The 26,175-nt window shown below is 40.5% G+C and overlaps 2 protein-coding genes across 6 annotated transcripts in view; both read left to right on the forward strand.

The window, feature by feature from the left end:
- The window catches only part of PTPRM (protein tyrosine phosphatase receptor type M), a 661,667-nt gene that overhangs the window by 174,769 nt on the left and 460,723 nt on the right, over positions 1–26,175 (forward strand). For all 5 annotated transcript variants that reach the window (XM_059706595.1, XM_059706597.1, XM_059706599.1 and 2 more), the window contains exon 2: positions 8,438–8,560. In XM_059706595.1, coding sequence (XP_059562578.1) covers positions 8,438–8,560 — 123 coding nt within the window. The remainder of the gene's footprint in view (positions 1–8,437; positions 8,561–26,175) is intronic.
- Positions 23,189–24,142, forward strand: LOC132239770 (small ribosomal subunit protein uS5-like). The gene has a single exon (XM_059706594.1). The coding sequence runs from the start codon at positions 23,193–23,195 to the stop codon at positions 23,700–23,702; it is 510 nt and encodes a 169-aa protein (XP_059562577.1). The 5' UTR covers positions 23,189–23,192; the 3' UTR covers positions 23,703–24,142.

Here is a 26,175-nt window from a genome sequence, read left to right on the forward strand (position 1 = left end):
GTAACTGGCACAAATAATATTGACAGTTGCGTTTAGAGTTTTTAAGTTTAAATAATACATGTAGACATTTGCATGGTTTTTGCTATGTTACATGTTCTTTAAATCAGACCTATTGAGACAATAGCCTTTTATGGGTTGTGAGGAGTAAATGAAATAAATCCTATATGTCGCCTTAAGCAGAATCTGGCTAGCGTGTAACAGATGTTCACGAATGGTAGCTGTTAATACCAGAGAACTTTGTAGATCACAGGTTGCACTCTGACTGCCTTGGTGGGGCAATCACATAGTAGTTTTGATCGATAACTTCAAGCTGAACAAATAGTCCCAGATAAAGTTTCTATACCACAGACAACGTTATTGGTAGAATTGTGAAGTCAGTTTAGTGGATCTAGACTCACCCTTTAGAATTGAACAGGACAGAAATGAAAAAAGATCAATGTATGCTATGCCATCAGAGATAAATTTGGTTTGTAAAATGTCCATATACATGTTCTGGGTCAAGACAGTGGGTCACAATTGAAGAAATGTTAAGTACTGCCTTAAATGATGGGCTCTAATCCTTGTCCATTTTTCTTTGTCTTTTCTTCTGTAGGAATAGAATGGTTGTGTGAAAGATCTTACAAGGTTTCCTTTGGGGGAAAAATGGGCCATCTTCTCCTTTATAGCTTCTGTGTTAATGATGTCATACTGTTCTTGGGCCTACTGAATAATTCCCTGCTCCTCTAAAGCAAGAAGAAAGATAAATTCCCTCCAGTATGCAAATGACAATATTTTATTTTCATAAATCAAGAATGACCTTTATAGACAACTAGCCTTTCTATCTAATTATTGCCAGAAAAAGAAGAGTTCAACTTTTCTAAAGTGAAAACTATAATTTGTGTAGACTTCATTAACATTTAACTGGATTATAGTTTTCAACCATAGTAAAAATGAACATGGTCAGTGATTTAGTCACATTTATAGCAGGGCTGGGTGTTTTGTGGGGCTATATTAAAATTTTTCTCATTGTGTAGTTGTTTGTTACATTAAACTCCTTTAAAAATTGGCAAAAATTATTTCAGCTGAATTCTGCATATAATTTTGGGGACTTTATTATCTATTTTTCTAAAAAGCATTTATTGGTGTCTGTCATGTACCAATTCTAGGGAATGCCAAGATGACTTAGATACAATTATAATCAGAATTACTTTTGAGCAGAAATAGTCTTTCAGACACCTATTCTTTTGAAGTTCTTCAGTTTTCATGAAATATTATCTGGCCTACCACTGTTTCATCTGCTTTCTAAAGCACATGGCTCTACCCTTCAGTAATAGCACAGACTAGTTGAAATAAGACTTTGTTGAAAGAAACAATATTCATAAAGGCCATTTTCAGGGATATTATAGCTGTAAGCCTAGAATGCACTGAGCTCCCACAAAATCAAGTTTATTGAATCAAAGTTTGGTGACATGCTATCATACTATGTTACTAAATAGATCCTAAAACCCATAGCTCTGTCCTGGTGGATGCTGATGAGAGCTCTGTTCATTAACTTATGTTGATTGCTTCTTACCAGGGTCCTGGGAAGATAGTTCTCTCTAGATTAGGAGTAGTTGTGTTTCTTTTGGATTTTCAGCTGGAAGATACTATCGCATAGTGTTAAGAATCTGGGCCGTCAACATAGGATGCCTGGATTCAAATCTCTGCTTTACCTTCTAGCTTTGAGACCCTGTGTAAACTCTGTAACTGCTGTGCCTCAGTTTATATACCTATAAAAGGAAGGCCATAGTATCTACCTTATTGGGTTGACATCAGGATTAAACAAGTCCTCAGTAAAACATAGTCCCTATTAGTAGTTTTAGTATTAATATTATAATCGCATAGATACTGTGAATTATGTAATCAATCGTATTTTCCTTTTTGGACTGGCTACCCCAAACTCAAACTGAAATAAATTTGTAGCTAACTTCCAGTAAATGAACCTGGTGACATTGTTTTATTACTTGGTGGTGAAGTGGAGTCCTCACTATATTCCTGGTATAATCTCATTTTATTTTTTTGCCCATTTTCCTTGCTTTTGAATTTTAACTTTTCTTTGGTTTTGTTAATTTAACTCTTATGTCATTGTGTAGCAAGATATGTTATGGAGTAGGCCATGCAATAATCATTTTTGCACAGGAATCAGCAATGATGATAACCTAAGTATTTGACATCCATAGATACTTCCTTTTGCATAAAAATTTATTATTGATTCAGCACATGTAGTATTTTAGTGTGTTGTATTCACATATGCTAAGGAAAAACTGGTATGATGCAGGCATATGAGCATGTACATATGTGTGTGAGTATGTGTGTGAGTGAGTCTATGAATGAAGCAGGCCACCGCCCCACCCATCTTGCATCACCTTTTCTCCATCTTATTTATGACGTGGCTCAGTCTCAATTCCCCTCCACAAAAGAGAAATAATTTATGTTGATTTGACGGAGGAATGCAGTGCAGCCATGAGTGTTGGGCATTAGTCCAAGTAAGACAGTTCTGGACAAACCTTGGCAAAGTCTGCCACTGACCACATTCCTGTACATGATGGCAAACTGTCTGTTATTTGGAAAATCAAGAAGACTTATTTTTGGAAATGCTCATTCATTTCACTAAGTTTCAGTGGGCTTTGCTTCCTCATCATACTCTTCACTGGCCTCAAAGCATTTACAAATCCCACATGCTCCATAGAGGAGCCCACTGGAGTGTGCTGCAGGATTGCTCACAACTCTTTAATTTCTTATTAAATTTCCAATGATATAGTCCAACTATTTGCAGTGAAATGAACTCATGAGAATAATTGTTGTATGAGGTGTATATGGTATGAAGGATTTAAGAATTAATAATAACAGATATGATTAAACATGCCTGGCACTGTTGCACTAACTTTACATTTGCTGTGTAATTGAATGATTAGAAATACCACATAAGGTACATGTTATCTGCATTCTACAGGTAGGGAAATCATAGTGCAGAGTGCCAGGTGGTTTGTCTTCAGTCACAAAGCTAGGAGTGGAAGAATGAGGATGTGCCAGACTTTGACCCCGGAACCTGTTCACTACCACCACTACACAGAGCTGCCTAAAAAGCCAAAAGTTTTACAAAAAAATAAAATAAAACATAAGTTAAATTTGCTCATTATCAAAATGGTCATTTCAATTCTGATGTTGTTTACCTTAATCTTATCTCATTTTAGTTCCATCCACCACCTTTGGTATTTTAGGATCTCTCATCTGTTGGATGATTGCCACTGGATCTGAAAATTGGTGTGCAGGGGGATATATCTTCCGGAAATAGGAAATTCATAGTTTGTCCTATTTTCCAGTGGTTTGATAATCATACATGGGTCCAGAAAGAACCATATCATCTTTTTATGTTTCCTTTCAAGTGATAAAAGTAGCTTTATGTAGTAGGAAAATTATATCCTTGCACCAGCATTGCATTAGTCTTTGGGGTTGCTATCAGCTGTACATTCTCTTCCCTTTACATTTGGTTATATCTTTAGTGTCACCAGTTGCTTCATAAAGCAGATCTTTAACCAGCCTTGAGTTGTTTTGTGGATTCCCATAGCTGTTTCTCACTGTTTAAAACTGCACTGCAGGACTTTCATCATCAATGTGCTGTCTATGTTTCCATGGGTATTTTTTTTCTTTTAGAACATTATTAGTGCTACCCACTGTTTGGGCTTATTTCTACAGTACAGAAGCTATTTTCTACATCAGATTTGGGGTTTGCAACCAAGGGAACAGAACATATTTATCATACATGTTTACATTGTCTTGTAACATGTCCTATCCCAAAGTCGAAAGTTGTTAGTAGTATATGCTTTAAACAAATCCGTTTTGTTTCTTTGAACTTGTTAAAACTGAGTGAAGGGCAGTATAAATTACCATGTGTCAAGCTGAAATATTAAGTTGATGCTATATTTTAATAGTGTGTTTCTGTTCCCAGAGGATTGTTTAATTGACCAGTTCTGTTAAATATGTTACAATATACAGCATCCGAAGCCACTAATTTCACCATCATGCCTGGAGATCACAACTAAAAGAAAGTTAGAAACTTAGCACAGGCCTTTTAAAAGGGTCTGAGCTCCCTCATTCTGCCCTGTTTAACTTTTTTTTTTTAATCAGTGATTTGGTGGCAGACATAGAAAGCATGCTTATCAAATTAGCAGATACCCAAGTCTAGGCAGGACGACTAATACCCAAATACAAAATCAGGATTCCAAAAGCTCTCAATAGACTGGAGTGATGCACTGAAACCAAAGAGATAGGGGTTATTGAGGATAAATACATCCTGTGTTTTCATTCATAAAGTCACTTAGTATAGGAGAGGAGAATTGGCTCAACAGCAGTGATTTGCATTTCACACCCCTATGGGAGTTCAGGCTCCTAGAAGCTCAAAATGGACCAGCACCCTGTTGAGACTGCTGAAAGAGCATGAGGTCCAGGGACGTGGACAGTTGAATTTAGAACTCGGAGTCCTTATTTTGGAAAAGTACTGATAAACCTGTGAGTGTTCAGAGGTTTACCAGGATAGGGAAAGTCTTCCTAGCTTCTAGTAGGAAGGACTGGAGGGAGCGAAGCATGTTTTGCCCAGAGAAGTGAAGACATAGAACACGACAGTTCTTTTCAAATGATCAGCTTTCCTGGGTAAGAGCTGAGACTTTTTATTATTTCTGCAGAGGTAGAGCTAAGAGAAATGAGTAGACAAGGTAAGCAGAGCGTGGACCTTTACAAAGAGGGAGTTATGTACATGGTAAGGATGCTTTTTTAAAATTCTCAGTGTCTCACCTGTTCATAAGCTGTCTGTCTGTCTAGAAGGTTGTTGAATTGACTTAAACATTTGGATGGGAGTTGGTCCAGGTGACCTCTAACATCTGTTTTATCTCTGAGGTTGTACAATTGCTGTTTCACTTATTGCTGCCAGGGCATACAGTACAGACACCCTATATAATAAAGAGCTAATATGCTAATTAGACTGGATGGAGAAACGATCTTCCTGAATGACCAGTGGGCAGGGGGGTGGGGCTGCGGGGTTGTGAGGCAGCTGGGCCTGTGAGGGCCTACTCTTGCATGATTTTCATGCAGTGAGCCTCTAGTAGTGTGATAATATTCTTATTTTTATGTGTTATTGATCAGAACCCTTAATTTTTATCATTATCAGATAATTATAATTATAATTTTAAATTAATGTAATTAATGACATTATCTAATGGTTAATAGAATCCTATATAATAAAAGCCTAATATGCTAAGTGTCCAGTTGTCCATTCAACCAATCAAATCGTACTATGCTAATGATGTGCTAAGGCTGCTCAACTGCTTGCTACGACGTACACTGACCACCAGGGGGTAGACAGTTGACTGGTAAGTTAGCTTGCTGTTGGGTCCGGCCAATCAGGAATGAGCGAGACAGGCCAGACATGCCCTAGAGCCCTCTTGCTGTCCCTCCTCATCCCCAATCGTGCACTAGTGGGGTCCCTCGGCCTGGCCTGCACCCTCTCGCAATTCAGGACCCCTTGGGGGATGTTGGAGAGCCGGTTTCAGCCTGATCCCACTCAATGCAGGAGCTTCCCCCTGGTCATCAGTGTGCTTCCACAGAGGGAGTGCCACTCAGCCAGAAGCCGAGCTCACAGCTGGCAAGTGAAGTGGCAGTGGCAGGAGCCTCTCCCGCCTCTGCAGCAGCACTAAGGATGTCCAACTACCGGCTTAGGCCCACTCCTTCTCTAGGGCCTAAACCATCAGTTGAACATCCCCCGAGGGCTTCTGAACTGTGAGAGGGCACAGGCCAGGCTGAAGAACCCCCCCCACCCCCCTCCCAGCCCAATGCAGAGTGCACAAATTTTATGCACAGGGCCTCTAGTGTTCATAATAATTGATTTGGTCAATGAAATAAGTCACTTTTGAAATGTGAAACATTGGAGGAAAGACTTGATACTATAGTAATTCAAAGTAATAGGAGACATTTAAGGATGCTGGATGGGACTGAACATTTTCTCTGTGCCCCAGGATGCTGAAACAGCTAAATTGCTTTGCATATACTACATTTCATTTTATTGTTTGTTTTTTTTAAGTAGTCTTATTGCTAGCACCAGAATTAAGCATATGTTTACCACATGTTTAGTTTTAATTTATTCTTGCCTTTAAAAATTATGAACTATAAGCAAATTTATAACCTGTTTTAATTTTGATACCTAAAATATCCAAAGTATTACTAGTAAAATAAAACCAGTTTCTATGGTAAATTTAGAATAATCCTTAGAAAAATAATTTGCAAGCTATGTCCATGATCTATACTGCATTTTGTCTCCTGCCATTGTGCCAGTGGTGTGGTGAAAGTTTTTTCTTTTAATTTTTTTGTTCAAATTGTAATGGTTTTTCTATAGAAAACACATTGAACACTCACAAGATCAGTTATTCCAAATACCTGTGCATCTGCCAAATAGGAATTATAAATTTGTATAGGTCTTATTTTTAATTGAATTTTTAAAATATTGGTTCTTTTGGGGGAACAATATAATACAGCATTTTGTCAAGACATGGATAATACTCAGCTAGCAAGGGTACAATAAGGTCAATATCCAGAGTTCCTCAGCACAAAGTTCAAATCAAATTTAATTAGCAGTTGAGCAGCCTTAGCACATCATTAGCATATTACGATTTCATTGGTTGAATGGACTACTGGACAACTGGACACTTAGCATATTAGGCTTTAATTATATCCTAGCTAATAAAAGAGAAACATGGTAATTAGCGTACGACCACTACCCTTCCCATTGGCTAATCAGGGCGCTATGCAAATTAACTGCCAGCCAAGATGGCGGCAGGCAGCCAGGCAGCTTGAAACTAACATGAGGCTTGCTTGCTTCAGTGACGGAGGAAACCAACGTTCCCCGCCTGCCTTGCCAGCCTCTGAGCCTGCAGTTTGAAACATTGTAACAAATATAGAAGCTAAACAAAACCCGAGAAACCTGCTTTCAGCGAGCTGGGATCTCAGAGCTGGAATTATACATTGTTTCGATTATAACCCAAACAAACCAGATACCTGCTTTCAGCACCTGAGGCCTCAGAGCTGGAGCCAGAGCTAAAGCTGGCCCAGAATAAAAAAGAAAAATAGGAGTGGTTGGGAGCTTCAGTCACTCGCCAGCCTGAAAACAGCCCTCAGCCCCTCACCCAGACTGGCCAGGAACCCCAGTGGGGACCCCACCCTGAAGGGTGTGTGACCAGCTGCAAACAGCCATCATCCCCTCATCCAGGCTGGCCAGGCACCCCAGTGGGGACCCCCACCCTAAAAGGTGTGTGACCAGCTGCAAACAGCCATCATCCCCTCACCCAGGCTGGCCAGGCACCCCAGTGGGGACCCCCACCCTGATCCAGGACACCCTTCAGGGCAAACCAGCCAGCCCCACCCATGCACCAGGCCTCTATCCTATATAGTAAAAGGGTAATATGTCTCCCAGCACCAGGATCAGCGGAGCCGAGAGGCCTCCCGGCACCTGGATCAGCGTGACAGGGGGCAGCGCCCAAACCCCCTGATCGCCCTGCGGCTCTGTGTGTGACAGGGGGCAGGGCTACAACCTCCCCATCTGCCCTGCTCTGTTTGTGACAGGGGAAGGCGCCCCAACCTCCTGATCAGCCCTGCTCTGTGCCTGATACGGGGGAGCTCCCCAACCCCCTGATCGCCCTGCGGCTCTGTGTGTGACAGGGTGCGGCGCCCCAACCCCCCCCCCCACAGGCCCTGCTCTGTGTGTGACAGGGTAGAGCCATAACCTCCCCATCGGCCCTGCCCTGAGTGTGAGAGTGGCGGCGCCCCAACCCCCTGATCAGCCCTGCTCTGTGGGTGACAGAGGGCGGCGCCCCACCCCCCTGATCCGCCCTGCTCTGTGCATGGCAGGGGGGAGCTCCCCAACCCCCCTGATGGGCCCTGCTCTGTGTGTTGACGGAGTGGCGCAGGAACCTCCCCATCAACCCTGCCTTGAGTGTGACAGGGGGTGGTGCCCCAACCCCCAATGGTCCCTACCCTGAGCATGACTGAGGGTGGCATTGCAACCTCCCAATCCGCCCTGCTCTGTGCATGACAGGGGGCGGCGCCCCAACTCCCCAATCAGCCCTGCTCTGAGCCCAACCAGGTGCTGCACCTAGGGATTGAGCCTGCCCTCTGCCACCTGGTAGCAGGCCTAAGCCAGCAGGGCGTTATCTCCTGAGGGGTCCCAGACTGTGAGAGGGCACAGGCCAGGCTGAGGGACCCCCCTTCCCCCCCGAGTGCACAAATTTTTGTGCACCGGGCCTCTAGTAGGATTATATTAACCATTAGATGCATCCTTAAATGTCTCCTGTTGCATTACAGTACCTGTAATCATCATAGCTTTTTCCTGAGATCTAATGTTATCTACATTACTTACCATTCTGTTATGTTTTAGGAGGTTGCCTCTTTGATGAGCCATATAGCACCTGTGGGTATAATCAAGCTGAAGATGATGACTTCAATTGGGAGCAAGTGAACACCTTGACCAAACCAACTTCTGATCCATGGATGCCATCAGGTTTGCTTTTAGTTTTAAGTGTTGTTTTTTTGTTTGTTTGTTTTAATCAAATGTTCACAAGAGTCTTAATCACAGTAAATGTTCACTGGGTATTGGTTGAATGAGTGAGGATCTAGATCTTTGAGTGTGGCAGTCAAGAACCAATGACCTAGTGAGTGTGCTACTATAATTAAGAGGACCAGTTACAAAGAGTTTATCTTTGTCTCTATTTAAAGTCTAATTAAAGTTTACTTCCTTTACCTTTGGGTACATCTGAGCTAGATTAATGGGCACTTCCCAATTAATCCTTCCCAAGCAGCAGATATGGGAAATAGATTGATGTCTCTTTTGGCAAATGTGTCTAGTGAATGGAACTGTAGCTGGGGAATCGAAATTACAAAGTCTTGGTCACAAATTGGAGAATTGGAGACCTTGGGAGGTAGCGTAAACTTTGTCCTCAGGGGCTCACCTGGCACCTGTGTGAACTGTGAGGATGCCAGTGATCTTGAAAGCATTCTGCAGATGAAATGGCCATGCACACATGTGGATGCTTTGTCCTCTGTATAAGTGCTTAGTATATTTCCTGATGAGTAAATGATATTTGCTCCACTGAACACCAGCAAGAATTCTACCTTATATTCAGAAGGAAGAGTGGGAAGATCGTTATTAGTGAACTCTAATCACATTGGAGCTTGATCACTTTAATGGACACCCTTTTCAGGCTGTGATGTTGGACATCTTTAAAATTTTAAGTTTGCAGATTCATATTATAAATGGGGTAAAGAGTGTGCCCCATTCAGGATTCAAACTGTAAAACGTGTCATTTTGATTTGGATTTCAGGTAAATACATTTTTTGGGTAATTTTTAATGACTGTAAAGTTCTTCATTAATGCACCTGAATGCAGCAATAAGTACATTTAGTAATCTTGTGAAGGTAGCTTCAAACATGAAGTAGAATCTAATGTTCTTAACTAAGCTTTCATCGTTTTGGTGCCCTCCATGTTCTTGATGTCTCCTTCCCATGTTTAGATCCTATAACTTCAAAGAAAGGAGCTTTGAGCTCCTTAACACTATGACTTTATTGGACTTCAAAATGTTTCTAGCTCTTCTTTATTTATCCATAACTGACAGTCTCCCTTTTTCCCTCTCATTTTTTTTGTTTATATATGTGCTTTTGGATATGTCTTGTATTTGAATTAGTGGTACTTTGGTTGCTCCCCCCCCACACACACACACACACATTCCAGTTACTGTTTTCATATTCTTGTCAGCACTGGGGAAAGGGGAGAGGAGAGCAGAACTGTGCTCCCATGTGGAGCTGTCCTTTGCCAAACAGGCTTCTCACCCTGAAAGTCTTTTGGTCATCATCACCTGCTCTCTCTTGAGGATCCAGTTTACGTCCAGAGAGGCTGGAGATGGATGAGGCTATGGTACTCAGATAGAGTCCTGGTAGATTCATCCACAGGAGTTCTCTCATGCTTTCTTTATTATCTTTGAATTTGGTGAGCAATTTGGTAGTTGATTTTATTATTGTGGTCCTTTAGTTTGCAGTCTGACTTGGAAAAATTGACTTTTTACAAAGCACCCCCAATATTGCAAGATCTTCTTCAGTTTCCACTGCTTCTATTTTTATCACATGATTACAAACTTCCCCTTATAAAGGAAGGGGAGGAATTGTTTCTTGTCACTATCTTATCCTTTTCTTCTTTATGTTGTTCCATAATACTGTCTCAGACCAAGTTGACCAAGTTTTAAATACAGAAAGAATAGGATCCTAGCAGAGGCTGTTACAAAAATGGCATTAAAGATCAAAGCCCAATTGCATCCTAGAACAATCAGTTGGGTAATTGAGGGAATGGAGGGGAAGCAACTGTTTAAATATCAGGCCTTTGAAGTCTCTTCTGTCTTTGGAAGAATATAGGAGGGCTATTTAGATGTTCTGTTTGAATTTACTCTCATTCTGTTGACTAATAGAATACATGGTGGTGAATATTAGGCTTTTGTAGCTTAATATTTCTGAATGTTACATATTATAAAACTTTTTCAGTTCCATATGATTTCTGATAATTACAAACAATGTGCCCTCCACCACTGCTAAACAGTTTGGAAGTCCTTGTTGGGACATGTCAGCAAGAGGGTGGGGGAAGGACTAGCACTCCAATTCCTCTACCTCTCTATGCCTATGGGCATGGTCCAGATTTTTGTTATCTTACAAAATTATAGGCAATCCAAATTCAAAACCTAATGTATTAAAATCAATAGATTGATAATTATTCCATCGGATTACATTTTTTGCCTTAATATAGAATTGCGAATACTGGAATTTTTTCCTACTATGTATTAAACAAAGTTTAATTAAAAAAGTTTCTTTGAGCCATAATATGTGCTAATCATGATACCAATTACTGTGGAAGATGAAGGATTATAAGAAATGATTTTTCTCTCTCTCAGAATTCATCTATTTGGGGAAGAAAGTTACAAAAATACAACTAGTGAGCAATCTAAAGTGATGTTTTCTTACCTTAAAACCAATATGTACAAATAATATGGACTTGTGCCCAGCTGACCAGTCCATCTAAAGTGAGAAGTTAAATTCTCAGTGAAATATCATTGTTAGAAGTAAGGAAATATCATCTTATAAATTTGCATATGGTATCATATGGTATGAATTTTAAACTGAGCTGTCAAAATGTACATAGAGTCTTGAGGTTTAATTACTATTTAGTTTCAAGGGTTTTCTCCTCCTCCTTTTTCTCCTCTCCTCTTTCTCCTCCTCTCTTTCTGTTAATATGTATAACATAGTTTATTCTTTTCCAAAACTAATTCCAAAGGGTGGCTCTTTTACACTAAAACAGAAACTAATCTTATGAAATTTTCAGGATAACTAGGTGGCAAAATCAGATACAACCATTACTCTTTGAGGGTTAATGTTTTAAGCCTTTATGTAAAATATTATTTGATTTGTTCTTGCACATGTATTTGTATTTGGTCTTACATGTGTAGGCTGGTCTGTGATGCCTTAGACCAAGGCTTGGCAAGCTGTGTCCTGTAAGCAAATAACAGCCTGCTGCCAGTTTTTGTATGACTTACAAACTAAAAATGGTATTTACATTTTTGAGTGGTTGAAAAATCACAATAATGATACTATTTTGTGACACATGAAATTCAGATTTCAGTGTCCATAAACAAATTATTGGCACACAGCCACGCCCATTTGTTAAATATTGTCCGTGGCTGGTTTTAAGCTACCACGGCAGGGTGTGTACCACAGTAGTATCCACAAAGCCTGGATATTTCCTGTCTCGTTCTTTTCAGAAAAAAAAAATGTGTGTACCCCTGTCCTAAACCATTTCGGTACCAGCATATAATTGTGGCTTTGGACTCTTAATTTATATTGTTATTGTTTTCTATATTCACATTTATTAACATACAAACATTATTTCACATTTCGTTTCACTTTCAGATTGTATGTTTTCCAAACATTGGGCTATTAAAATCAGTGAGAAAAAAAACCTGATGAATAGGACTTCCTCTATCTTTCCCATAAATTTGCTGTCTATTAAAAGCATTGTGATTTTCTTTATTGTTTAGTAACATAATTCTCTTGAGACTATGGTGAGTCTAAGAAGCAAATAATCCATGAAGATGAATTTAAAAATTATGACAAGTGAGAGACTAAATTTTTTATTCTAATCTTAAAATTTATTCTAATTAAAATATTACTTTGTCTTCTTTGAAATAGATGCTCCAGTGTGTAGGGTTTGTTTTTCTTTCTCTTAATGTGTGAGGTTATCTTTAGCCACATTAAAAAATTTTAAATACAGTCTGGAGCCTTATTCATGCTGACATAATAACTACTCTGAGGCTCTGACATTGGCTCTGGAAATACATATTTAGGGCGAATAAATACCAAGTCATTTATATGTTTTTACTTGAAGTCGACAGTTATGTTGTAATGGATTATACTCTTTGAATCAGACAGTTTTTCTGATGGTGGGGAACTTTCTTAAACTTTGTCATAAGGATTGCCACTTTGAGCAGAAGAAAACTTGATTAAGTAACCAAATAATAACCTGGCATCTCATTACACTGGTTCATGCTATCACTTTATATACTGTAGTACATGGGTAATTATCAGCGTAGAGTAAGAATTATTGATTAAGTGTTTTATGATATAAAAACACCTACATAGTTTGACAATGATTGGTGGTTTCTTTAATGTTCTCAAGTTCTTTATTTACATTAGTTAAAAGATTTTGTCATCTTAAAAAATTATAGACACTTCCAAATTCAAAACCTAATGTATTAAAATCAATACAGTTTTCCTCTAATATTAAGGCCTGTCATCTTACTTTGCATGATCTACAAAAAGAAAGCAGAATTTACAATTACATTACTCTGAACCTTACTGTTGTATTGACATTTCTGAACCTTTAACATAACAGTTCAATCCACATTTATTGAGAGGTTCTGGTAGATATGATTTTGTACCAGACCATATGTTTCCCAGGGCCGTCTTTGTATCCTCAACACATAGCACAATTTTTAGAACTTAGTAGGTTCTCAAAATATGTTTCCAAGGTGAGTAAAGAAAATGTATAGGTCCTGCTTTCAGAGACCTTACAGTCTAGTGGAAAAGATGGGTTTTAGCCCCGTGAGAGACCCTTTTCAGACTTTTAACCTACAGACTGAAAGATAATAAATTTTTGTTGTTTTAAGCCACCAAGTTTATGCTCATTTATTATGATATGGTTGATGTTTTTATATTTTATTAGAATATAACATGTAGCTTAGTGTTCCAGTTCTATAAAATGGATAATTTACAAGATCCCTAGTTTATGTATAAGAATATGTGACCCTGTTTTATATTTTAAAAGATAAACACTAAATCCATTTATAACATAAAAAATATAAAAGTAGCTTATAGCCATAGGCATTTGATACTCATAAAGCTGGTTTTTATTTCTGCCCGACATGGTCTCCTGAAGATACCATGCCTCTAAAAAGGCTATACTTAAGTGAATTTGGGTCCTAGTGCTGGGAAAACAAAACATTATGCTTAGTGTTTTTATAAGTAGCAGATCATGCATCGAGCGGGAAGCTCATTTAGCTTCCCACATCCAAGCTTTACATATTGCAAATTGAGAACAGTGTTGTTTCTGATCTTTATGGAGATGCAATGACTAAGGATTGGATCATTTCTCTGGGTGTTCATATGAAAGAAAGAGAGAGGGAAGTGCCAGGCTGGAGGAGCAATATGCACTCTTAGTGTGATGACCCAGAAAATAGGAAAAAATGACTGTATTTGTGTAGAGTCAGTTTCACATTTGGGGACATGATGGATGGAGAGACAAAGGAATTGCAGTTTTCTTTTTGGGCGCATTCATCAGGCATGTTTTGCTCCTGCTAGGGAAGGCTTCTCTGCTTATCTACACTTCAGGACTTATACGGGCTTAGCCAGTGAAGAGAAGACTAAAAAGGGCTTGAAATGATATTTTTTCCTTATTAAATTTCAGTGTGTATGTAGTGAGTAATATTTTTGGCACAGAATAGTCAGACAGTTGTCTAATTATCTCATTCATTCTTTGAGTCTTGTCAACATTCAAAAAATATTTGCTAAATATCTTCTATGTGCTAGACACTGTTGGAGATGCTTGGGAGCCATCACTGAGTGCACCAAATAGGACCCCTTCCTGGTACACCCCACACTCCCAGTCTGGTGAGATTGTTCCTGGATTGCCAAAGAATTATATCCTATAAGACCATGTTTTCCATCACTTATTATTGACTTTCTGGAAACTAGTACTCAAAAAATAATACAAAATTTAGTGCATCAGACTCAGCACATTATACCATCAAATTCAGCTTTTTTGTATGCTTTGTTCTTTAAAAAAAAAAAAAGAGCAAAAGCATCTAAATCACAGGCATGGGGCAGTATAGTGTGTTCTGGTAATTCTCTTTTATAAAGCAAAGTAAGCTTGTATACGTAAATGAAACTTAGCAATTGACAAAGATTGATTTTTTGCTATATATCTTTTAATCCTCATGATGACCCTGGGACCGTGGTCGGCAAACTGCGGCTCGCGAGCCACATGCAGCTCTTTGGCCCCTTGAGTGTGGCTCTTCCTAAGCCTTAGGGGTACCCTAATTAAGTTAATAACAATGTACCTACCTACATAGTTTAAGTTTAAAAAGTTTGGCTCTCAAAAGAAATTTCAATCATTGTACTGTTGATATTTGGCTCTATTGACTAATGAGTTTGCCGACCACTGCCCTGGGAGATTGGGTGGTATTATCTCTATTTTATACCCCTAGGAGATTGAAGTTCAGTTTCTCAGGCTCCTCATCCCTGAGCTATTAGTTAGTAATATATGTCTGTGGAGTGATGGAGCTACGGTAGTAGAGTCTCTGTCCACCTGCCAGTTCTTTCCCAGGGAGGAGGCAGGCAGTCAGGTAATAAGCAGAGACATGTGATGCAATAGGGGGACATACTAAGGACTGTGAAGAAAACCTTAATCAGGATAAGGGCTTAGTGAGTGGTGGGAGCAGTAGACTGGAACACCTCTCTGAGCAGAGCCTGGAATCCAGTCAGGGACAAGGTGCCATGGAGGTGAGTTACTAGGGTGGAGAATAGCAGGAGCAAAGACTGAGGCAGGGGTGAGCTCTGCGGGAGGGTGGTCAGTGAAAAGCTTTGGAAGGGCATTTAGAACTTACCTCATAGGTTGTTGACCAGATGAGACAAAAGAATCCACTTCAGGAACTTAGTTTTGAACCTGGTTCAGCACAGTGTTTAGGAAATGTCCTCCTTTTATTGCTATGAAGTAATCTTCAGAGTAATTTGGAGTAGCCTAATTTGTACTCTCTGTGAGGTGGGCAGTTTATACAAAGGTCTTATTTTCTCTTCTAAATGATACCAAACAGGAAACAGAAGATAGAGATCTTCATATAATGTTTGAACAATTAAAAAAGCAAGCTGAAAGAAGTCCATTTAAATACAAACAATGTTTTTGTCATCATGGTAGGATTTGGGGTAATTGCCCCACATTTCTATTTTAAATATTTCCTTGATCAGGTATAACTTTATAATAAAAACTAACTCTTAAAAATTTAGAGGGAGTTATCATTGATTTGGCATTATTTCAGTTGATTCTGAATATTTCCAGTCACTGAAGTAAAGAATTGAAAACAGTTTAATTGTCTTGAGTATCTCATTCAAGTGTCCCACAGTGAGGTGTTGCCTGGCATGCACTTGTAAGACAGTCATTGACAAACGTACTCCCTCCCTGCATCTTACGTGAATCACCTTGGTGAGGCTCACACTGAGTTTCCAGTTAGCATTTAATCACTGAGCAGTGAACACAGCGAAAGAAATTGAACTGAAATTATATTCTGACAGCAGTTTCTAAGTTACAAAAATTAGAAAAGTAAATGTAGATGATAATGAAAAAAGAATTTCAGATCAGGGTAGTTCTTAATTAAACAGCACAGTGCTCCAGGTAGCCTCATTTTAATATGAGTGTAAACATTTTGCTTCACTCAAAGGTAAAAACATATTATAAAATTTACCATCTTAACCATTTTAAAATGTGCAGTTCAGAGGCATTCAGTACATTCACATTGTTGTGCAAATATTTCTAACATCCAGCTCAGAACTCTTTCATCTTCCCAAGCTGAAACTCTGCACCCATGATATACTAACTACCCATTCCCTACTCTTCCCAACCCTCAACTACCACAGTTCTACTTTCTGTCTCTATGTATTTGACCACGCTAGATACCCCATATAAGTCGACTCATATAGTATATGTCCATCCGTACCTGGCTTATTTCACTTGGCATAATGTTTTCAGTGATCCAGATTCTGCATGCAAAAACTTCCATGATCAGGGTAGTCATTTTTTTAAAAAGCATCTTGATTTTGAATAGCTAAGTGTTTCAAGTGTCCCAGTGTATTATGTATGACCCTTATTTCAATAGTTTATATTCAGTGTCCAACAAATGCTCTCCTTTAAATATGTTCTAAATTCCTGCCTTGGTAAGAACAGTGGCTAGCTATTTTTAAATATTTGCTAAAAAGTATACAACTGATCCTGTATATATAAATATGTTTTTAAGATAGGTTTATTTCTTGCTTAATTTCCCGTAAAAATCACACATAAGAGTCATGTGAAGGCCAATAATGGAATAAACAGGCGGGCCATTCATGACAGAGTTGTAAATCTCTCAGAATAGGAGTTGAGGAGGGGGTGAGATGTGCAAGAGAATGGCCAGTGGAGAAGATCGCACTGAGGAGTTGGTCAGCACTCACATACTGCACGTTCTGTGTATTGCTCCCCCAGTGCAAGGCACCTCCAGCTGAAACTAGCCAGGATGTTGGAATGGAGAAACCCCCTTTGGCAATAAAAGTCAACAGAGGAGACATTGGGTTTTAATGTGAAACTCAGGGACAGTCTTTTAGTCTTCTGGGCACAAATTCCTCATTGGACTTAAGAGGGGCATTGGGGTAGGATGGGATAATTTGAAAATAATTTCTTTAAAGACCAGAGAGCCTAGGGCTGAGGAAGGCTTACCACGTGGGTCTGGGGCTGCCCAGAAGTGGCCTCTCCTTATGGAGGGCAGCTTTTTGGGGTCAGTTTGAGTTTTTGGTGACCACTGATATACCAGCTTGCATGGCCACTGGCAGGTTAATGGTGGCATCACAGCAGCACAGACACCCACATGGGGAAGGCCTTGGGAATTCTGTGCGGCCCCAGGGCTCTGGTTCCCCAATTCTCCTGTGTGTGTCAGGCCTAGTCATCACCTGCCCAGGCTCCCCTTTAAGCACCTTTGGGACTTTCCATGATTCAAGAAATGGAAGAGCTGAATAAATTTAAATAAGAAAGAGTGAATTCTGGGTTATTCTTTTCCCCTTAGACCAGAAAGAAATGAAAGTCCTCTTTTGGAGCACCAGCTGTGTGTGAGGTGCTGGTGATGTGTGTTCCAGGTACTGGTGATGTGGTGGTGGACTGCGCTCAGTCTTCCAGGAGACATACAAGTGGTGTGGCCCGTGCTCCAGTGGGGCCAGGCTGCTGCCCAGACTGAGACTGGGGCAAGTGGAAGGGCTCTTGGAGGAGGTAGCTCCCGAAAGGGGCCATGAGATCTGGAGTGAGGATGAGGCCAGAGCAGATGGGCATGCCAGGAAGAGGGAAGGAGCACTTTATCCTGAGGCAGTGAGTGGAGTGTGGTAGAGCAGAGGCACTGGAAAGGCTGCACAGGAAGCTATTGAGAATTAGTGAACTACAAACATCCCAGCCTGGGGAAGGGAGAGGTGGGAGGCAAGCTGAAGGACTGGCCAGGCCTTGTGGAGCTGATGAAGGATGCGAAGGCCAGGAGGTAATTTTACTGTTGATTTCTGGCAAAGAGAGGAAAAAAAGAAATCATTTGACTATGTATGCATAGAGGAAAAATCAGTTTCTTATAAAAGGGTGTAGGGGAAAGTGCTAATAAGGAGAGTTGATTAGTAAATAAGTATCACAAAGCATATGAATATGTAGGAGAATGCCCGTGCTCTTAGGAGATTCGAGCTAAATTATTTAGGGGTAAGTGCCCGGATGTTTGTACAGAAAAAAAGTGTGTATGTGTATTATGTGTGTTGAGAGAATATGATGTTAATAATTAAGTTTAGGTGAAGTATATATAAGCATTTATTATACTACTCTTTCAACTTTTCTATAGTTTTGAAACTAAGCAAAATTTGCTATATATGTAGGAAAAGAAGACACATGACTGAGTTGCACTGACTTAGTGCCAGGCCAGTGCAGTTCTTTTCTACGGATGCATTTTAAGCAAAATGCCATCCTGTCAAATCACATTGAAAATATTTGTATTTAAAAACCTGGGTTGACCCGTGTCTTCCTTTTGTGAGCATATCGGGATGATTCCTTGGTCTTTACCGCAGAGGTTTAGTGGAGCTGATGGACCGATTTACAATGACTAACTTCAGGGATATAATTTTAGGACTTTCTAAAATAGGACAAGTGCTTCATGCTGTGGTCTTATGCCTCATTGGGTGTATCAGATATAAAAAATCTTTGTCCTATTGGGAGATATTTTGGTGACTAACTGAAACTTTGTAAGAAGATGCATAAGGAATCATTAAATTTTATTTTTGGATTCATGCTTGCATTCATTTGTATCCAGTCCATAGTATGGGACTGAATCTAGAAAAAAAATCATAAAGAATTTCTTGGCAAACTCCATGAAATGATTGTGCAGATCATTATTTTAAACAATTGGCCTTTAATGCGTAGGCTGATATTTTATTCTAGGAGATTGTGATAAATCACATCTCAACATGATATTTAAAAGCTAAAGTGGTTGAAAGCGAAATAAATATGGCTATTAAATTAATTGTCGGCTGGACAATCACAACGCCTCTCTCTGTCAGGCAGATTGAGACAACTGATTATGTGGCAGCCAGTGTCTGAATCAGATATGCGGGCTAGCATATGAATATATGCGACTCAGAGGGCATCACTGAAAAATTTATTTGATTGCTTTAGGTTATCTAATACTGGGTTGTTTCTTAATTTTATTTTTCCTGGTTCCTTCTAGGGAACTTGAGACATCTTTTGTATTTATTCTGTTACCCATAGAAAATGTGCAAAATATTGAAATCCTTAGCTTAAGACTTGGAGACAGGGTTTGATCCATTGCTGTTTAAAGCAAATATAAATCAATGAGGTTTCTGGTCGTCATCCGGGGGCATTATGAAATATCTCTTTAGTCATTCCTTTTCATGCTGCTTCCTCTTTTCATCTCTGTTGAATATGGCACTTGTCCTGTTATGCACACGTCTTGTGAAAAGGGTGTCACCTCCCCAATTGTACTTTATACACACAGGGTGCCTTAGTCCCTCCTGATGGTCCAGGCTCGCTGTGGAGTGACAGGTAGCAATGTGTAAGCAGGCCAACTACTGAACTGATGACGAGTGACCTTTCTAACACTGCAATCAATGCTCTTTATTTGGAAAACAAAAAGATACGGTTTGTAATTTTTAGCAGATGGGTCATTGGGTCAACCCATCATTGACATGGGAATTTGTTACTTAGGCTGGATGAGTCACTTCGGACAGGAATGTTAATTATTTGAATTGATCTGGATCTTGCTCTTATAAAATGGTGTTGGACATTTGTTAATTTGTAAATTATTAGAAATAATTGGTTTTACACGTCAGTCAAACAAAGGCTTTTAGAAAGCCTATTTTATGCAATAGTGCTACATACTATCTTTGGCAAGATTTTACCATAATATATTTTGTTCAGATTTGATGAGTCTCTTGTTTTGAAAAAATTTAAAAATGTGAATTTGTACGTGTCATATTTAAATACTGTCTCTCCACATGTTTCCAAAAATGTGTTTTGTGAGGCCCCAGGAATACATGGTCATGAGGGTGAGTAACTTTGGGAACAGATGCTGGGAAGAGACTAGCTGCACAGGGAGATAGCCCTGGTGGTAGTTGGCAGTGCTGGTGAAGAACTGCTTTTAGCTGTCACCTTCTAGAAACCTGGGAGTGTTGTGTGTCTCTGTCCTCTCTGATTTGGATGCGGTCAAACCGGATTTGGCTGGTGAAATGTTAGTGGAAGTGACTTGTGTAACTGCCAGGCAGCGGCTTCCATAGTCAGCATGAGATTCCTCACATGTTCTTCCCTTTTTCCTGCCTTGATAATTATGGAAGCATGGGATGCTTTTACTTAGCCTGGTTACCTGTGTGAGGAAATGTTGACCTGACTTCTCTAGACCCCCATCCCCACATGTATACACACTCAGCTGACTACAAAGACATGTACCTGAGTGAGGCAGAAACTTCCTTTTGTTATGGCAGATTTGGGGGGTGAGGTTGTTTGGTGATTGGTTCTCAGTCTTCAGTCTTTGGACCCATTTACAGTCTAGAAAAAAATTTTGTTTGAAACATCCTAAGAGTTTTTGTTGATGTGTGTAATATCTATATATTCTGGGTTAGAAATTAAAACTGAGAAACTTTGAGAACAGTGTACATAGCATACATTCCTTTAGCCATCAGAGCAATGTTGTATACCTGTTAGTAATTGAAAGTGAAATGGAATTAATAAAGTCAAATCATGTCAAGTCATTGTCATGAAAATGGTTTTGACCTCATAGACTTTCTGAAAGGGTCTTGGGGATTTTAGGCATTCCTAGAAGACACTTTAAGAAACACTGATCCAGGCCCTCTTAAATGATAGGCCTGTCTTGATGATATATAGTTAAAGGCTTGGAGGAGTCTAGAACACAATAAAGAAGGGAAAAAGTTTTAGAAATATTGTGAACAGGATATATCTGAGTGTTATAATTCACTTTCTATTTTTGATTAAGACAATTGTAAATAATTCATTCCTATGTTGAAAGCTATTCTTTCTTTATAATAATAAATACCCATTTTAAATTAAATAATACATATAAAATTGCATTGTATGAAGCTGCATAACTGTGGATATTACTAACTCTGTGAAAGTTGTGTTTATGAACTCTCATGTTCCAGAAAATTTTGAAAAGTAGGATTAATATGTGAACTTGTTTGGGTATAGGCTTTTTGGACAGCAGAGGTTTGGACAAATTGAATTATTTAAACTTATCCATGTATGGCTGAGCCTGTATAAATTCATTCATTAGAGCTACTTCTGAGATTTTTAACTGTGGAATTGTCATATATATTGTCATGCTAAAACAATTTAAATGCCTTTTATTATGAAGTATAGTGAGAAAATGATATAAAGATGACTGAACCTCATTCAGGGAGACTTGGACATTGTGCTTGATAGAAATTGCCTGTGATTTGATAACAAATCCTGTAGGTGAACTTACCATTCACACATGTTCCTTCAGTAACCCCATTATGTAAGATTACACATTTATTTACAAAGATATGAGTTCTAACAGAATTTGCTAGTATTTGAAAGGCATATTAGATAGACATTTTCTGAATTTAATGTGTTATAGCCATGGAAAGAGTTATCAAGGAGATCTGGTGATCTTTATAGATTTGTCCAGCTATTATAGTTAATATTTAAGCTTGAGGAAGAAGAAAGAAGTGGATGACCTTTCTAGCTCTTTCTAGTGCTAGGACCTTCTCTCCTTTTCAATAAATACTTATGAAGCATCTGCTATGGGCACACACAGTTTTTTATCCTAAGAGATAAAGAACATCACAGATTATCTAAGTATGAGGAGGGTGATGCTTTACTTGATAGAACAATTATTAAAGTAGAATATTCACTGAAAGGAAGAAAAGGAAATTAAATCTGTGAGTGACAAAGATTTAGCAAGGATTAATTTCATCTACTTATTTCCTACCAATTATGGTGGCGTTTGAAGCCTGGAGATCACTTTAGAAAGCCCTTGTTATTAGGAGACCCCTACAGGCTGAGAACACTTTAGTTTCCTAAGAATATGTGATAGATGCAGTCAAGAGTTGGAAGTGGCCATCTGCCCAGCTGTCGCTGGCATCCACAGCTTTGCCCAGGAGGCTGAAGATACTTCCTTCTCCTTTTTCAAGTAGAATTGTATGGAAGGAGAGGTTGCCTTCACCGAGAGAGTATATCTTTCTAAAATGCCTATATTTGGTTCATACATTTTTACCCTGACACTGAAGAGAGAAATGGCATGTAATCTGCTTCATTTCAACTTTTCAGTAACGAAACTATAGAGTTGTGACTGAGTTGGCCAGTCCGATTTTCTTTAAATGAGGTAGACTTTTCTTATTTAATTTATCCGTAATAATATTTTTAACAAGCAATAAGCCAAGTCACACTTTCTAATTTGGGTAATTCCTTCAGTCCCCCAGCAGATGGAGACCTGCAATTCTTTGCTCTTTTATTGGATGGTCATCTTCTTGCCCCAGGTGACATTGCTGTACTTTCTCTCTCTAAAAATATAATCATAATAATAATCATTTGAAAAAATAAAAAAGATGTAGCGTCAGGTTTTGCACCTCTGCACTTCTCTCCCTCCTCTCCTTTAGCCCCATTAAGGGTTCTTATTTATTGTTGCGTTTCATGAAGTCTTTTTAAAAATTAAATTAAAATTTTCCCATCAACATTTATCCCTTCTGTACCCTCTTCCACTTCCACCCACTCCCTCCCCACCTCACAATCACCACACTGTTGTCCGTGTCCCACACTGTTGTCCGTGTCCATGAGTTCTCCCTCTTTTTTTCTTTTTTGCTCAACCCCTCCTCCTTCAGGCTCCCCTACTCCCTCCCCCCGCCCCCCCACACACACCAGAGCTGTCTGCCTGCTCTCTATCTGTGAGTCTGTCTCTATTTTGCTTGATAGTTCAATTTGTCCATTCAATTCCACATATGAGTAAAATCATATGGTACTTGTCTTTCTCTAACTGGCTGATTGCACTTAGCATAATGTTCTCCAGGTCCATCCATGCTGTTGTGAAGGGTAATCATTAATGACCTTCCCTAGTAGATAAGAATAATATTTTCTTTAATGACATAACCACCACAAAGCAAAGAGCAGAGAACCTCCTGCACTCCAGGGAAGCAGATTTCAATCCAATGTGATCATTTCACAGGCCACAACCTGCCCATGTTTTGATTCTGAGTAAATCCCAAAAGTCAGATCTTCTTTTCTGACGAAACACCAAATGGCAGATGACTCCGGTGCTGCAGGAGGGCCCGGAGGCCCCGGGGGGCCCGGAATAGGAGGTCACGGCGACTTCCGTGGAGGATTTGGCAGTGGCATCCGGGGCTGGGGTCGCGGCCGGGGTCGGGGCCGGGGCCTAGGCCGCGGAGCTCCTGGAGGCAAGGCCGAGGACAAGGAGTGGATCCCTGTCATCAAGCTGGGCCGCCTGGTCAAGGACATGAAAATCAAGTCCCTAGAGGAAATCTACCTATTCTCCTTGCCCATCAAGGAATCGGAGATCATTGACTTTCTCTTGGGGGCATCCCTCAAGGACGAAGTCTTGAAGATCATGCCTGTGCAAAAGCAGACACGTGCTGGCCAGAGGACCCGGCTCAAGGCATTTGTCGCCATTGGGGACTACAATGGACATGTCGGTCTGGGTGTGAAGTGCTCAAAGGAAGTAGCCACTGCCATCCATGGAGCCATCTTCCTGGCCAAGCTCTCCATTGTGCCCGTGCGGCGAGGCTACTAGGGAAACAAGATTGGCAAGCCCCACACCGTACCTTGCAAGGTGACTGGCCGCTGTGGATCTGTACTGGTGCGCCTCATCCCTGCCCCCAGGGGTAGGGGCATTGTCTCGGCCCCTGTGCCTAAGAAGTTGCTGATGATGGCTGGTATTGACGACTGCTACACTTCGGCCAGGGGCTGCACGGCCACCCTGGGCAACTTCGCCAAGGCCACCTTTGATGCCATCTCTAAGACCTACAGCTATCTCACCCCAGAACTCTGGAAAGAGACCGTGTTCACCAAGTCTCCCTATCAGGAATTCACAGACCATCTTGTCAAGACCCACACCAGAGTTTCTCTGCAGAGGACCCAGGCTCCCGCTGTGGCCACCACATAATTTTATACAAGAAAAATAAAGTGAATTAAGCCTGCAAAAACAAACAAACAAACAAAAACAAACCAAAAGTCAGATCTTTTTCAACCACAGATTTTCTGAGATTAGCAGAGGAAGTAGAAAGAGGCTATCTCAACTCATTTGCCTCTTTACATGCCCACCCCCACAAAGATGGGGATTTTAATTTATTTTCCTAATCTTAATTTATTGGGGTGTCATTGGTTAATAAAATTATATAGGATTCAGGTGTACAATTCTGTAATACATCTGTATCTTGTAGTGTGTGTTTACCACCCCAAGTCTAGTACCCTTGCATCACCATTTATTCCTCTTTACATTTTTCTACCTCCCTCTACCTCCTTTCCCTCTAGCAGTCACAATGCTGCTGTCTGTGTCTATGAAGATTTCGTTTTTTTGCTTAATCCCTTCACCTTTTCCACCCAGTCCCCCATCTCCCTCCTCCCTGGCTGCTGTTAGTCTGTTCCCTATGAGTCAGTTTCTATTTGTTTGTTAGTGTATTTAATTCATTAGTGAAATCATACCGTACTGTCTTTCTCTGACTGGCTTATTACACTTAGCATAATACTCTCCAGGTCCATCCATGCTGTTGCAAAGGGTAAGATTTCCTTCTTTTATATGGCCAAGTAGTATTCCATTGTGTACATGTATCAGTTTTTTTTTTTATCCACTCATCTACTGATGGACACATGGGTTGCTTCTATACCTTGACTATTGTAAATAATACTGCAATGAACATAGGGGTGCATATATATTTTTTTAAAAAATTAGTGTTTCGGGTTTTTTGGATATATACCCAGAAGTGGGGTTGCTGGGTTATAAGGCAGTTTCACTTTAACATTTTTGAGGAAACACCATACTGCTTTCCACAGTGGCTACACTAACCTGCGTTCCCACCAACAGTGAATGCAGTTTCCCTTTCCTCTACATCGTCTATAGCACTGGTTGATTTATTGATGATAGCTATTCTGACAGGTATGAGGTGATATCTCATTGTGGTTTTAATTTGCATCTCTCTGATGATTAGTGATGTTGAGCATCTTTTTATATGACTATTGGCCATCTGTATGTCCTCTTTGGAGAAGTGTCTATTTAGCTCTTTTGCCCATTTTTTTAAATGGAATGTTTGATTTTTGTGTTGAGTTGCATTAGTTCTTTATAAATTTTGGATATTAACCCTTATCTAATCTAATAAAAGAGAAACATGCAAATTGACCTTACCTCCACTATGCCCCAAGACATGCCCACCATTCAATCAGAGCGACTATATGCAATTAACCCAACCAAGATGACGGCCGGCAGCTACGGAGCTTGAGTAAGCAGGAGGGTTGGTTGTCCTGGCGATGGAGGAAGCCAAGCTTCCTGACTGCCCTGGCAGGCTGTGGCCTCTGCTAAAGGCAACAAAGTTTCAATTATAGAAGATAAATAAATCCCAGGTACCTGCTTCCAGCCAGCCTCCACTTTGAGCTTGGGTGGCCGGGGGCTGTGGCCAGCCTGCAAACAGCCATCAGCCCCTCACCCAGGCTAGACAGGCACCCCAGGGGGGACCGCCACCCTGAAGGGGCTGTGGCTAGCCTGCAAACAACCAACGGCCCCTCACCCAGGCTGGCCACACCCTCATGGGGTGAGGGTCCCTGATGGGGGTCTTGGCCAGCCTGCAAACAGCCCTCAGCCCCTCATCCAGGCTGGCCATGCACTCCAGCAGGGACCCCCACCCTGAAGGGGGTGTGGCCAGTCTGAAAACGGCCCTCAGCCCCTCAGGCAGGCTTGCCAGGCACCCCAGCGGGACCCCCACCCTGATCCAGGACACCCTTCAGGGCAAACCAGCCAGCCCCCACCCATGCACCAGGCATATAATAAGAGGGTAATATGCAAATTGACCCTAACAGCAGAACGACTGGGAATGACTGGTCACTATGACACACACTGACCACCAGGGGGCAGATGCTCAATGCAGGAGCTGCCCCCTGGTGGTCAGTGCGCTCCCACAGGGGGAGCTCTGCTCAGCCACAAGCCAGGCTGATGGCTGTGGTGGTGGTGGGAGCCTCTCCCGCCTCCTCAGCAGTGCTAAGGATGTCCGACTGCA

The sequence above is a fragment of the Myotis daubentonii genome, chromosome 8, assembly GCF_963259705.1.
Source record: "Myotis daubentonii chromosome 8, mMyoDau2.1, whole genome shotgun sequence".
Taxonomy (NCBI): domain Eukaryota; kingdom Metazoa; phylum Chordata; class Mammalia; order Chiroptera; family Vespertilionidae; genus Myotis; species Myotis daubentonii.

Bases quoted from the DNA above. Each gene is read 5' to 3' on its own strand.
- LOC132239770 (XM_059706594.1), top strand. From the start codon at position 23,193: ATGGCAGATGACTCCGGTGCTGCAGGAGGGCCCGGAGGCCCCGGGGGG.